This window comes from Mustela erminea, chromosome 14 (assembly GCF_009829155.1).
Source record: "Mustela erminea isolate mMusErm1 chromosome 14, mMusErm1.Pri, whole genome shotgun sequence".
NCBI classification, from domain to species: Eukaryota; Metazoa; Chordata; class Mammalia; order Carnivora; family Mustelidae; genus Mustela; species Mustela erminea.
This window is the reverse complement of record NC_045627.1, coordinates 9,051,262-9,066,147: the sequence shown is the minus strand read 5'-3', so window position 1 is coordinate 9,066,147 and position 14,886 is coordinate 9,051,262. Positions and strand designations below refer to the sequence as shown.

Sequence of the window (14,886 nt, the reverse complement as noted above, 5' to 3'; positions counted from 1 at the left end):
AAATCCAATATCTTTTAGTCTTTTGGAGGTTCTAGTGATAACATAATCCTCATCTATAAATTTTGCTTACTGTCACTGCTGTTGCTTCTTACAAATTAACTCACTTCAAGTGGGGCTCTCTCCAGCCAAAAAACTCTAAGATCTGTCCATATTGAAATCAACAGGCACTCTTGTGAGTGCTTAGAAACTCCTTCATTAAAGAGACTTTGACAGCTTCATGTCATGCCTCCTAGAGTCTTGGACTACATATCATGGCCATAAGTTGCCCAAGAGCTTCTGATAGAAGAGACTGAACCTTTTAGCTTCATGTAGTACGTCATTAGAACAACAAATTACTGGCTATATCCTGGGGTATCTCAGGGATGAAGGCTCTCAGAGACCCTAAGCCTATGGTCCTCCACATGCAGATGCCCATTATACTTAGGTGGTGGAAACAACACCTCACAAACTTCACTAGCTACCAGTGCCTCTTTAATATAGGATGGAGCCAAACCTGGGATCTCTGGCCTAATCCACCTGCAGTGGTGGGGTGGCCTCCCCTGTCCCCAGTCCATTGCCAAATACCGTGGTGCAAGAGGAGGCCACCTTTCCTCAAGACCCCTGAACTGCCTGGAGAGTCCCTTGGGATTAGTCAAATGAACAACAATAGGAGTTTGTTGGTACTACTATTCATCATAAAGATGATATAACTTGGTGGGATGTTGGTGTTTCCATCCCTCACTTGGGAGGTCTTTGTTTAAAGGATGAGTCCCCAAAAAAATCAACAAAATTGGCCAAACTTCAGGTAGTCATTTTAGCACTGGATGCTTTTGCCAAAAAAGAGTCCCATCTCCACATTTATTATGAACTATGGACACATTCCTTAAGAGCTGATCCCTTCAAAGAACTCTGGGAATCTCTTGCTCATGGATGCTCAAAATACAATATAAATTTAAAAATATAAACAAAAATCCTACATCTCAGGTATATGCATGGTGCAGTCTTAAACAGACCTTTGGTTTGGACTTATGTCTTGATCTCAGGGTCATAAGATCGAGTCCCACATTGGGCTCCTTGCTCAGCATGGTGTCTGCCTAAGACTCTCTCCCTCTCCTCTTGCCCTCCCCCAATAAATAAATATTTTTAAAAAATCACATGTCCCTCTATATACTAACACTATGATACAAGGATTTGCCAAGACATTCCTCTTTCCCTTCAAAGTACAAGACAGTACTAGTTGTATCCAAAGCACATATTTTATCTTTCAAAATACACAATTCTGGGAGAGACATAATTGTCTTCTCAAACAATTCCTCTTTAAGTTCTGGTCCAGCAAGTGGACCCCTAAATGGACTTCTAACAAGCTCCTTAAGGAGCAATTGGGATGGAAAACTAGTGGGGTATATAATTGAAGGCAAACCTGAGGCAATGGTGTTGTGAGTTGGAGTTTGCTAAAATTGAATATATCAGCAAAGTAAGCATGTAAGGTGGGGTACAGGCAATTGGAGACCAAATGACAATTCTGGCTGGAAATTTCTGATTCCCACTGTTTGGGTAGCTTTCTTGGGTAAATCAGTTTAACCAGAACCCTTCATCGTCTGTAACTGATCACTCTGGATATCTGATTGGTTTTTCATCCTCCAGGTGATGTTTGATTGCCTTGGCCTGTCTTTAACAAGATTCTTGTTAGGTTGATTTAGCCTAAGTCCTCCTTAACCCTGATGTTTCCTCTTAGTAATTTTCTATCCAGTGATCCCAGCCCTGCTCTTCAACTATAAGTTCCTACTGCCCATGCTGCATTTAGAATTTAGCCTGGTTGTGTATTGAGATCTCTTTTTCCCTACTGCAACAGCCCTGAATAAAATCTGTTTGCTTATTTGTTTGTTTTTGGCTTCACTGTTCAGCTCTGTTTCTTCCTTGACAAAACAATTATTTAGCCATATTTCTATGAGTAAGTGCTGTTCTGTTCTAGATAATCCCACTTCTGATGTCAATTGATTTGGAGATCCCAAGACCATCTTTGGGTTCAGTGATTTGCTAGGAAGTTTTATAGGACTCAGCATACAGTCATACTCATAGCTAAAATTTTTCCAGAAAAATTAGCAAGGGGGAATGGCTCATGGCCAATGTCCAGAGGAAACTGGACATAAGCTTCCAAAGGTTCTCTTCCAGTGAAGTCACATAGGATGTGCTTAATAACTCCAGCAATGAACTATGATAGCACATGTAGAATGTTTTCTACCGTGTAAGGTCATTAGAATCTCTGTGCTCACAGTTTTTATGGGGGCTGGTTATGTATGTCCCTCTGCCTGACACATACTAAAATTCCAGATTCTCAGAAGGAAAGTAGGTGTTCAGCATAAACCATATTGTTTGTACAAAGAAATTTAGGCACACGGTAAGCCACTTTTTTTTTAAGATTTTATTTATTTATTTGACAAGGTAGAGAGAGGGAGAGCACAAGGAGGGACAGCAGCAGGCAGAGGGAGAGGGAGAAGCAGGCCCCCCGCTGATCAGGGAGTCTGAGGGGGGACTCGATCCCAGGACCCTGAGATCATGACCTGAGCCGAAGGCAGTCACCTAAGCAATTGCACCACCCAGGCGCCCACATGTAAGCCACTTTTATCAGGTAGACTTGTAGGAACACTTGAGAAGTCCAAGTTCTCAAGCCTTTTTAAAACCCAAGTTCCCAGGTACTAACCATGGGTAAAACGTATAAGCAGGCCTTTGAAGGACAGCTGTTTACATCCACTTAAATGATAATGTGACTTCAATACATTTTTTAAAAGATTTTATTTATTTATTTGACAGAGAGAGATCACAAGTAGGCAGAAAGGCAGGCAGAGAGAGAGAGAGGAGGAAGCAGGCTCCCCGCTGAGCAGAGAGCCTGATGCAGGACTCGATCCCAGGACCCTGAGATCATGACCTGAGCTGAAGGCAGCGGCTTAACCCACTGAGCCACCCAGGCACCTGACTTCAATACATTTTTAGTTTGCAAGTTTGCAATGCTTTCAATGATTCAGCGTTTTTGTGGTTAGTTATGAGTTCTGATGTAATGCAGTTATGAGATTATCGTTTCAATTTTTGCAGTACTTGGTATTATCTGTTTTATCTGCATATATTTGAATCCTAAAATGTCAAAATGCAAGTGTAAATCATGTGATAGATTTTCTAAAAGGTGTACATTGATTAAGCAAGAAAAAATTTCCTTTGAAGGTTTCTGTCCAGGATGCAAAGATAGCAGTCAGGTATAAACCAGCATATACTAATAGTTTAACATAAGAGTTGTATTATTTCCTCAACTAGTTCTATAGAAAGTGATAAAATAAATTTACTATTATGAGGAATTCAGATTGAGATACAGTAATTTCAACAGAAGTTGTAAGCACCCAGTATGCTGTACATCATCAACAGTCTCTCAGCTCAGATAGACTGTTCGAATGTACTGCTGACAGAAGTGTTTTCTGATTCTGAAATTGCAATCAGAATTTCAGGTGCCAGGATGAAATTAACAACAAAAATAATAGCTCCGTTTATGATTACAGAGATTATCAAGGTCAAATGGTGCCACCTTTTAACAGCATCACATGGATTCAAGTAATTACAATGTAGAAAATAAATATTTTCCCCTTGCTTCTGTGCTGCTTTTGGTGGAGCTATAATAATTCCTATATATACCTATACTAATACAGATTTTGGAGGATATTTGCATAAAGGTGCAGACATGTTTATTCCAAGTTGAAACAAAGCATGAATGATTCTATGGAAGATGTGGGCTGTTGGCTGTCATATGCCTCTATGCATGATACCTGCTGTTCAAATAGCTTTTGATATTCTCTCTATACACATTGAAGTAATTGAATTTATGCTGTGTTTGAGTTGAGTGACTAAGAGATTTATGTGATTTTTGTTGGCATTCAGTATTCTTCACTTATCTTGCATTCAGGAACCCACTGGCTCTCTTTAACAAACACTGTTAAGGGAGTTCTGTTTATTTAAAGCACTGAAATCATATTTCAATTCTCAAGAAAATGTCCCAATATTATTGCTGACTATTTTTTCTTGTTGTCTTTTTAAATAATCCATTGAGTGAAACTAATTTGCTTATCTCTTGTTTATAGTTTTCAGTATCTTCTTAGCAACAGGATTATGGAAACTGAAAGAAAAGCAAAAAGTATTATTAAATATTCCAGTTTTCAGTGGAATGTGAAAGCATCAAAGGAAGAATTGATGAAATCTTTGTGTCAAGCTTGTTCTTAAAAGGGAAAATAATGCTTATGAATAGGAAAATAAATTGACTTATGGATAATCATCATTGTACTTGCCATGACTGTCTTATGAAATGAGTTTCATCTCTTGAAGAATTTGATTTTTTTTTTTTACATAAATGTTACTAAGTGCTTTTCCAGCATGGGAACAAGTGAATTATCACGTGTAGTTTTAAAGAGGAAGGGAAAAGTTGGCAAAGATAAAAAAAAAAAAGTTCTCTTTTGTCAGTGGACAACATTTTTAAAAGTCATTAATCAAGAGAGCCAATGTAATTTTGAAGAATGGGAAAGGCAAATTACGCCATGAAAGACGGTATTATGTATTTCTGCAATCAGATTTTGAAGAGCAATTCCCAGTGTTAACTTCATGCCACACATAATGCTAAATCGGGTGTGTTTCCTCATCAGTGAATGTCCAGAAGGACAAAAGGAAATGCGAGAGACATGGATACTGTTTAAGATACGTTACAATGTAAACGGAACATAGACTGTCTCTGGAAGAAATTCTGCCAAGTGCATTCTGCAAAACAAGGAACTGCCAGGAGAGCCCATCTATCAGGGAAAAAAACTAATGAAATAGGTATGTATTTAGATACTTAAATAATTTTGGGTAAACAACGAATAAAAATAGGGGCGCCTGGGTGGCTCAGTGGGTTGAAGCCTCTGCCTTCTGCTGGGGTCATGGTCCTAGGGTCCTGGGATCGGCAGCGTCGGGTTCTCTGCTCAGCAGTGAGCTGGCTTCCCCTCCTCTCTCTCTGCCTGCCTCTCTGCCTACCTGTGATCTGTCAAATACATAAAATCTTAAAAAATAAATAAACAATCTGAGGGTTTTGAAGGGGCGGGGGCTGGGAGGTCAGGGTAACAGGTGGTGGGTATTATAGAGGGCACGGATTGCATGGAGCACTGGGTGTGGTGCAAAAATAATGAATACTGTTATGTTGAAATAAATACAAAATAAATTAAAAATAAATAAATAAAAAATAAAAATAAAACTGTATTACCAGTAGGTCCCCTGCTTATACCTTATTTGCTAAATCAAGCAGTTCTACCGAACATCCCCCAAGTCTGAAGGTCGTATTCCAGCGCGGTGGCACAGGTATTTGGGAAACTTGATGGGCACCCTGCGGCTGGACACGGGAGTCGCTCCTGGCCTTCTGCGCATGTGCGCTGCGCCGCTCCCGTCTAGTTCGCGTAGGCGGCCGCGGCCTCGCGAGAAAACCGTCCCTGATGCTTCCGCGGTGAGAGCACGGCCTCAGGTGGTGAGTGAGCAGCCAGTGAGCCCCGGGGGCTTGGGCGTAGGTGACCCTTTAAATGGGAGGTTCCCCGCGGAGAGGCGATTGACGGAGGAAGAGGCTTTGGTACTTGAGCTCGGGGTGAGTCCTCCTCCGTCTTCATGCATCGAATGCGAACCAGCACGTCCCAGCGCTTGTTACCGAGCGAAGCTTGGTGTTTTCATCTCCGACGTGAGGGCTCGGCAGAGGCCTCGGTAAGACCGGCGGAAACCGGCCTCGGGACGCTTGTCGCTGGGCGCTTCTCTTTTGGGGGGAACGTTGTTCTTCTTCACTCACGGTTCCTCTTGGTCTTCCAGTTCACCTGTGGTCAGTGTAGCGTCCCCATGGCAACCGCGTGCGGGGCCGGGAGGTGATTAGAGCAAGCCCCAGGTGGCCTAGAAGGACCTGCCTCATCCTCTGCCCGCATCAAACCTGGGCGTGAGGCAGACCCAACAGCAAACAGCTGCAGGAGCCCTGACCTTGTTGCCCTGACCTGTGAGCCTGGCACCTGAGTGGAGGCATCCGGCCCCGCTCACCCGCTGCACCCTTCCCTGTTCCCTCAGTAGCAGCACTTGGCATTTACGGAAGGTCCAGCTTGTGATTGAGGGAGTCGGGAAGGTCCAAGAGCTTTACATCTTGGATGGGGATTCCAGCTGGCTATGCCTGGTGTTCCTGGAACAAGGCAACTCTTGTGAGGGAGAAGGAGGGTTCCAGGAACAGGGACCCCACCTAAGACGCCAGTCAGTTGGTCCCCAGATCTAGAGTGAAGGGGAAGGGGCAAAGACTTGCTTAGCTCGAAGCAGTTTGGGTCCTGCTGCCAGAACCACGTTCATAGCCAGATTCTGGCAAACTGGGTGATGGTGGATGTATTTGCCCAGCTTTCAGGAGGGATGTCAGCTATGGCTGGGAGAGGAGGGTAGGGTAACAGGAACCGAAGGTACAGCTTGTTGGAGAGCTGTGGGGCATCATGTGGAAAGAAGTGCTTAGCAGCCACAGAGGAGCAAACTGCCGCCTCCATCCCTTCCTCTTTCCTCCACTCCCAGATTCTCAGCGGCCGGCTCACTACAGCACAGCCAGCGCCATCCCTCTGTCCTGGTCTGATAGAATCCGAGATGGAACTGCAGGAAAGGTCTTTAAGGCTTACCTATTTGTGCTCTGCTTAAAGATGGGACTGGGATAGGGTGGGAAGGAAATGGGTCTTCTTTCACGTACCTGCTCCTACTCATGCATTTTGTTGTGGGAGAAATAAGAGTAGACATTGAATCGCTTGATGGCCCAGGCAGCTGTTTTCTGCTTTGACAACAGATAAGTCAGAAGCAGTTTGTTGTTTTTAATCAAAAGATATGTTTGAGAACCTGAAACTGAGTTAAAGCAAACTCTCCCCCCCCCACCTTTGGAAAAAGACCAGCCCTTAAAACCCCATCCATTTTTTCAGAAACTAGTAGGATTCTCTGGTTTATAATGACCATTATAACTTGAAATATTTTGCTCTGAATCAGTTTTAATGAAAGCATTATGTTCCATTCCTTGGCTTTTTCTAATTTATTTAGTGTACCGTGTTGTTTACATTTTTCTGTTTTAGAGCATACATTGTTAGTAAATCAGGAGAAAAAAAAATTTTAAAGATTTTATTTTTAAGTAATTTCTACACCCAACATAGGGCTCTAACCTACAACCCCAAGATCAAGAGTTGGTTGCCCCACCAGTTGATCCTGCCAGATGACCTGAAAACAAATGTTTTTGCATTTAAAAACTAGTGTGTCCAAGCACTATGGAATTGTTCATGGGCTGTTCCCTCCCTTCCTGTCCTCCTTTCTTCCCTTTCTCAAGGCATCTCTGCTTCAGGGGTGTTTTGCCCACAGCTGTGTGGAGTTTTTCAGGCTGACGGCATCTCTCATGTTGGTTCTTTCCTCTCAGCTGTACCCTCATGGTTATCCACACTCTTCAGGGCCAGCAGAAGATGATCACATCCCAGGTGAGCTGTTCATTTGTTCACAGTTTTGCCTAACAGTGATTGTTATATGTGAGGTTTATAAAATGTCTCTACCTTCATATGAAATAGTAGAAATTAGGGAAAACGCAGAGCACAAGTCAACAGATCACAGTACATGGGCCAAATACAGCCTGCTGCTTATTTTTCCATGGCCCACAAACCATGAACTTTTAGGTGGTTGAGAAACAAATCAAGAGCAGTAGTTTGTGATGGGAAAGTGTATGAAATTCAGATTTCAGGGTCTATATAAAGTTTTATTGGGACCCAGCCATGCGCATTCCTTTGAATGAGGTGGTTGTGGCTGGTTTCATATTATAGGGGTAGAGCTGAGTGGTTGTGACAGAGACTCTGTAGCTTGGCAAGCCTGAAATATTTATTACGTGGCCATTTGCCAGAACTGTTTGCAGTTTGCTGACCTCTACTATAGTAGGGCAAAGAGGCCTTGTAGATAAATGATCACATCTTGTGATCTTACTGAGTTTTGAAACCAGAACATAAGAAAGTTTTTTGATAAGCTTCATTTGGTGGCATTATGTACCTTCCAGTGACAGTCCTGCAATGATAAAAAGAAGTGGTGGGCATAGAGTAATTCTTGTCCAGTTCAGAGGAAAAGTTGAATTGCACATGAATTGTGCCAGCATTAGGGCTCTTGGCTGTCAAAGAAGGAGCAAGTTTGGGCATGTTGGGTCCGTTTTCAAAGGAATGAGACTGAGAAAAGTTACACAAAGCCTTATTCTATGCCATTCATTAGAAGTTAGACTGACCGGCCAGGGAAATGAGGCTGAGACAAAGTGAAAGTTATGTAAAGCTTTATTCTATGCCAAGCATTAGAAGTCAGACAGACTGGCCAGGGCCGCCTCCGAAGAGAGCGACGCCCCTTGGTCTTACAGGCTAGTTTTTATAGGGCACAATCGCAGACATCTGCATATGTGGCTTTGGCTGATTGGATGTCTCCTACCTGTGTGTTTTAGTAATGGTTACCAATGGCCTTGTTTTAGGTATGTGTTTTAGTAATAGTTACCTGGAATTGGCCTTGTTTTAGGTGTGTGTTTTAGTAACAGTTACCTTGTTTTAAGTGTTGTGTTTTAGTAACAGTTACCTGGAACTGAGAGCAGTAACTTTTCTAGACAACAAAATGTCTACCTAGGCAACATGGAGTCACTATGGCTAAGTAGGCCCAAGCAGGCCCAGGGGGTTAACATGTTTTAATGTGGAATAGACCCCAACATCCCCCCCTTTTCTTTCGAGATTAGTCATTTCTTTGACTTTTTAAAGAATAAGTTAGTGCTGAAATTAGGATGGGAGCCGCATGTTTTGTCCATTTTATTTCTGCAGCAAGATGTTGGAATCCCTCGGGTCTTCTATAGGATGACAGTAAATGGTCCCTTTCAATGAGACTTCAAGTTTTTCACTCCATGGCGGCGTATCCAAACAAAGTCTTTGGGTTGGTAAAGATGTGGTTCCATCTTTGTCTCCATCTCAGTGTAGGCAGCTTGGATCCCTGCATGGGCTCTTTTTAAGACATACTGTAGTGCCTGTAGTGACTGGAATACAGACTGATCAGTCATTTTTGTTAGGGTAACCTTTTGTAGCCATGAGCAGAGTGGAGGGGGTCTCCCGAACATTATTTTAAATGGGGTAACCTTGTTTAACTAGGGTGTACATCGCGCCCTAAGGAGGTTGAAGGGAAGGAGATCCATCCATCCACCACCAGTTTTTAGAATTAACTCTGTCAAGGTTTTTGTTAAGAGTCTGGCTCATTCTTTCTACTTGTCCGGAACTCTGGGGCCGGTAGGCACAATGTAGATTCCAATTAGTGCCTATGGCCTTGGCTAATGCCTATGAGACTGAGCTCACAAATGCAGGACCATTGTTTGACCCGATCGCGAGAGGGCCCAAATCTAGAATTATTTCTTCTAGTAGTTTTTTTGGCTACCATTCCTGCCGTTTCTTGTTTGGTGGAAAAAGCCTCTACCCAGCCTGAAAATGTATCTATAAAAACTAACATATACTTGTGTCCATATTTTTCTTGTTTTATCTCTGTAAAATCTACTTTCCAATAAATTCCTGGTTCCCTACCTCTTTTTCTTTCTTTTCTTTTCCCTAGTTTTTCCGCTTTTACTGCCTGACATTGAGCACATCCTTTAACTATATCCTGAGCCATATGCCCTAATTTAGATACCTGAAATTGCTTGCCCATGAGTTTTTTTTAAGTTTCCGTGTCCCTAAATGAGTACCCTGATGTATTTGGTTTACTAATTTTTTTCCTAGTCTTCGAGGAAGAATTAACTTTTCTGTCCCAGTCTTAGCCCAGTCCCCTTTATAGCCTAATTTAGTCCATCTTTGTAAATATTTTAAATCTTCCTCTGAATAATCCAGTTTTTCTGGTAGGGCTGGAGCCGGGAGTATAACCCATTTTGAGTCATTTTTCTGGCTGCTTGCTTTGCTGTTTGATCTGCTAATTAGTTTCCTTCTGAAACCAGATCAGTCCCCTTTTGGTGTCCCAGGCAATGCATAATGGCCACCTTTCGAGTCTCAAATAGTCTGGAGGAGAGCTAGTATTTTTTTTCTTTGTTTTTAAATTTTTTTTTCTGTTAATAGGCCCCTTTTTTTAATAAATAGCCCCATGTATATGGAGAGTAGCAAAGACATACCTGTTGTTCCTAGAGATGTGTGGCAGGGCCGCTTTGTAGAGTAGAGTTCCTGCTCAGGAGAAACCATTGAAGCCCCCACATACCTCTTTTCATTCACCATGTAGCTACCCCCCGTCTGTGAACAAAGTCCCATGTCCGGGAGGGGAGCGTTTCTGAAATCCGGCCTTATTCCTGTGACCTGGGTTAGGACCTCCCCGCAGTAGTGTGGGTGGGGCAGGGGTATCCATTGGTTACCTGTTTCCTGGACTCAGACAGTAAATGCACTCCTTCTTGGAGATCAAAGCCTAAATAAGTGGCTTGTCCCCCGCAAGCATGACTTATAGTCCTCAGCAGCTATTAGCAAGTACTGTGATCAGTTAGCTCCTCTGGCAGCAATATGGCTGGATTTAGCACCGCCAGGGAATGGAAAGTTCCCTTTCAGTTCGTTGAGGAGGAGGGCCTGATACCCCATCACTCAGGCGTTTGTTCTTGTCCAGGTGAGCTGGCCTTGGAACATTTTCTGTTTGTTGGACCACTCAAAAGCAAAAAGGGACTTTTTTGTATTCTTGAGATCTAAGACAGTATACATGGTTCTCTTGGGGCTCAGGAGGGAGAGTAGGGTAGAGGGGTTAGGCACCATCAGGTGGATATCTTTAATCCATTTGTTAACTTTCCGCAAGTCCTGAAAAGGTTGGTACTCCCCAGTTTGGGCCTTTTGACGGGAAGCAAAGGTGTGTTCTATGGAGATCCCTTCCTTTGCTTCCCAGGGGAGGGAGTACTGATGCGAACAGCTGTAGGCCAAATTTAAGGTCTTTTCTGTTGTTTATTTATATCCTTTTGTGCCATTTTCCCCGTGTACCCAGACTTCCTCTTCAGATCGTTTTGTCATAGATTGTAGTAATGATGAAAATTGGACTCCCATGTCCATAAAAAAATCAGTTGATTTCCCTCCACCTGAGTTTTTACCTGAGGTTTGGGGAGGGGTTCTGAACCATAATCCCTTTAGTCTCTGGTGGCCAGCATTGCCGTCTTTTTTTGGGGCACTCTGTTTGGCCCAGTGTCCTCTTTCCTTGCAGTAAGTACACGGATTTGAAGCTAAGTCTTCTCATCAGTTTTTTTTTTTTTTTTCTATACTTAGGCTTTTCTTTCCATTGACCATTTTTTTACCTGCCTTTTTCCTTTCCATTGACCTCTTTTCCTTTGTTTTCTCCCCATTTCATGTAATGCCAAAACTTTAACTATTTTTCTAGTCTGTTTTTTTATCTTCTTGTGTATCTCCGTTGTTAAACACCTTTTCTGCTATTCCCATTAACTCAGTCAAATTCTTTCCTTTAAATCCTTCAATTTTCTGAAGTTTTCTCCTTATATCTGGGGCTGACTGACTGGCAAAGTCAAGATTTATTGCCCTCTGATTTTTGGGCGCCTCAGGGTCAATCAGGCTATATATTTTATAGGGTTCCATAAGTCTTTCTAAAAAAGCCCCAGAGACTCATCCTTATCTTGAGTCACCACACTAATTTTAGATAAATTTATGGGTCTCCTTGCAGTCGCATGGAGGCCTCCCAGCAGAGCCTGGCGGTAGAAACATATACTCTCCTTACCTTTATCAGAGTTTGGGTTCCAGTCAGGGGGTTCCTTTGGGCAGTAGTTCTTCATTCGCCAGGGACTGAGGTCCCATGTTACTAATTCTGGTTTAGTATGAATGTAGTTTTAGTAAGCTCTGGAAATTTTTATCCATTTCAGTTTCAGGATTTTAACATATCAAAGACCTGTATTTGTCCTGGAAGTCTCCCATATGAATTTTCTTCAAGGCAGAATTTATTTTATAAGAGAATTAACACAATTATAAATGACAAAAATTCAGAATAGATATGGTTTTACAGTTTAACTGGCAAGAAAATCAAGTTACTTCTGTGACACATAACATTTCAATAATTACAATATCAAATGATGACCTTATCAAAAGGTTAAAATTTTAGGAAATGCATAGAATTTCTATAATAGTTATAGCATTTGCCCATATGTAACCCAAGGTTTAGCATTGGTTTAGCAGTACCTTTTGAGTAATTAGCATACCAAGGAAAAGCCTTATGAGTCAAAGAGATCTCATTTACAATTTAAATCTTGCTTATAATTGCTGAAATTTAAGTTTTAAAGCACATGCTTACATAGGATTATGGATCAAACAAAATATAGAAACTGGTTTTTCTGGTCTGGCAAAGAGAAAACCATTTATATTCTCTCCTTAACAGTAGATCAATTAATCTAAGAAAACTTTTTTTTTTTCCTTGTGAATACATCCATCAAAACTGATCTAATACGGCTAAATTTCCAACATATTTCATTGTTCTCTTTTAAACCTATAAACCAAGGCAAATAAATTCACTTTCCCCAAGCCTTTTATGACTTACAAAATACCCTCAAGTTTAGTTTTTATTTCTTTTCATGTTCTGATGCAACCAAATATTTTTATTTTAAGACAAAACTACTTACTGTCTTAGGCCCTCTTTTTTTGTGTGTACAGTTTTTCTAAACTTACTGTTAGTTATCAGTCAACTGCCTTTTCTCTGTTTTTTTTTTTTTAGATAACATTAAAACTTTTAATAAAAACCTTAATGTCGTTTTTCTTTTGGTAATCTAGAATACATGGAGTCATTTTATGTGATTTATTATTCTGATGTGCTACATTTTAAAATTCATTTTAATTTTAGTCTGTCCTGACCATACCTAAAATTTTTTTGAAGATTTTTCTTCACAAACCTTTTATAATTTTTCTGTATCTAGGTTTTGTCCCAAGCCATTTTTTAAAATAATTATCTCATTTAGGACAAAATTACCTTTTATCTTTAACGAAATGTATTTTTATCCCCCCCGCTTTTTTTGTGTATCTCCTACTTTTTATATATAGGGTGTTTTTTTTTTACTTTCTTCAGTCTTAGTTACAGTTAGTAGAATTTTTTTATTCTTAGAAACACGTTAGTCTCTAGTGATGGCTAAGTATTAACCAATTGTGAATAGTTATAACAGAATTCTGTAGATGGCAAATTTATGAATCAGTTAAGCACAAAACATGTTTATCAACAGACTTAAATATTTTTAGTTTCTTTGCAGTAAGAACTCAAAAGCATAAACCTGGTTCCAGTAATTCATGCTTTAGTATTTTACCCCATTTGGTTAAGACCTAGATGTCCAAGAAATTTAATTCCATTTGTCATCCAAGTAAACCTTCAGTGTTTCAGGTTACTAAAGACTTTGAAAGCTATTTTAACAATTATCCCTTAAAACTTTGAGACAGACAATTAATCATCAGTTCAGTTATTTCTTTGCTAGCAGATTTTAACAAATAACATGAGCTTATTTGACCTTCAGTAAACTTTGAAGTTTCACATTTACTGATGTAACTTTAAAGCCATGTCTATTTTAATTAAACCAACAAACTTAATTCAGTTTAAATACTGATTTACGTTTCACCTGGACCCACTCCACTTTTAATGTTTACCTGAGACACAGGTGGGAATATCTGGAGTTGGGGGGGTGTTAGGTCCAGGGGGGTGCTCTTTTTGTTTCTTGACAGTGAAGAGAGAAGGAGCCGTGGTGCAGGAAGCACCAAGGATGGTCTAGAAGCCAGTTATGCAGGCTGCACCCAAGTTGGTGCAGAAACAGAAGGAGGAGACAGAACAAACAAAGTGCTGCCAGAAGGCCCCGCCAGCAAGGGAGAAGGGCCAGGCAGTCGAGGTCGGGCCAGAGAAGGCAAGGAGCTTCCCCTAAACAAAGGGAGTTTTGGCAGCTGCTTGGGAATATTCCTTAAAGTCTCTGTCTCGAGTTAGACCAACCACAGTTGGCTCTAGTTATAGCCATTAACATAAGAAATGAGCAAGGGAGAAGTCCCACATCTATTAGGTGGAAAGGAGAGTTGAAAGTCAGAGTCCCCTTACTCTCTGCTTGTCCCATTTATTTTTCAAACACTACAAACAACATAACAGACAAGATACAGACAACCACAGACCCAGTGGCTCTTACCTAGAACCTGCCACTAGGGGGGGATTTTCTCAGTCCCCTACAAAAATCCCTGGTGGGGATTTTCTCGGTCCCCTAGAAACGAGTAACAAAACAGACAACAAGAAGACAAGACAAAGACACAGACCCAGCGGACCTCACCAGCTGGTGGGGGTTTTCCCTGCCTCCTACAGATGGGGGTTACCCGGCCCCTACAGACCCAGATGACTGCCTCGGGGTGCTTAGACCCACAGACGATCTACCAGAAGAGGGATGGGGCGTCCCCACATCCACTCTAGCCCTGGAGAGCATGACTGCATCCAGCTTCTCCCCGGTGGGCCATACCCTGGAGCTCAACAACCAAACAGACCAGATCTCACAGAATATGGAGATCTGACCTCCGGAGGCTTTTCCCAGAAATTCTGATGCTGGCTCAGTTCTCATTGTTTGATCCCGGACGAGCCCCCATATGTTGGGTCCGTTTTCAAAGGAACGAGACTGAGAAAAGTTACACAAAGCCTTATTCTATGCCAAGTATTAGAAGTCAGACTGACCGGCCAGGGCCACCTCCGAAGAGAGCGACGCCCCTTGGTCTTACAGGCTGGTTTTTATAGGGCACAATTGCAGACATCTGCATATGTGGCTTTGGCTGATTGGATGTCTCCTACCTGTGTGTTTTAGTAATGGTTACCAATGGCCTTGTTTTAGGTATGTGTTTTAGTAATAGTTACCTGGAATTGGCCTTG

The 14,886-nt window shown here is 41.7% G+C and overlaps 1 protein-coding gene across 8 annotated transcripts in view; it reads left to right on the top strand.

Annotated features, from left to right (window-relative positions):
• The first annotated feature begins 5,339 nt into the window (after positions 1-5,339).
• LOC116573399 overlaps positions 5,340-14,886 on the top strand; it is a 56,654-nt gene continuing 47,107 nt past the window's right edge. For 7 of the 8 annotated variants that reach the window (XM_032313505.1, XM_032313498.1, XM_032313502.1 and 4 more), the window contains exons 1-2: positions 5,340-5,733; positions 7,436-7,493. In XM_032313505.1, coding sequence (XP_032169396.1) covers positions 5,360-5,733; positions 7,436-7,493 — 432 coding nt within the window. In that variant the 5' untranslated portion in view covers positions 5,340-5,359. Of the gene's footprint in view, positions 5,734-6,561; positions 6,648-7,435; positions 7,494-14,886 lie in introns of all 8 variants that reach the window. The other variant, XM_032313503.1, reaches the window with a different exon arrangement.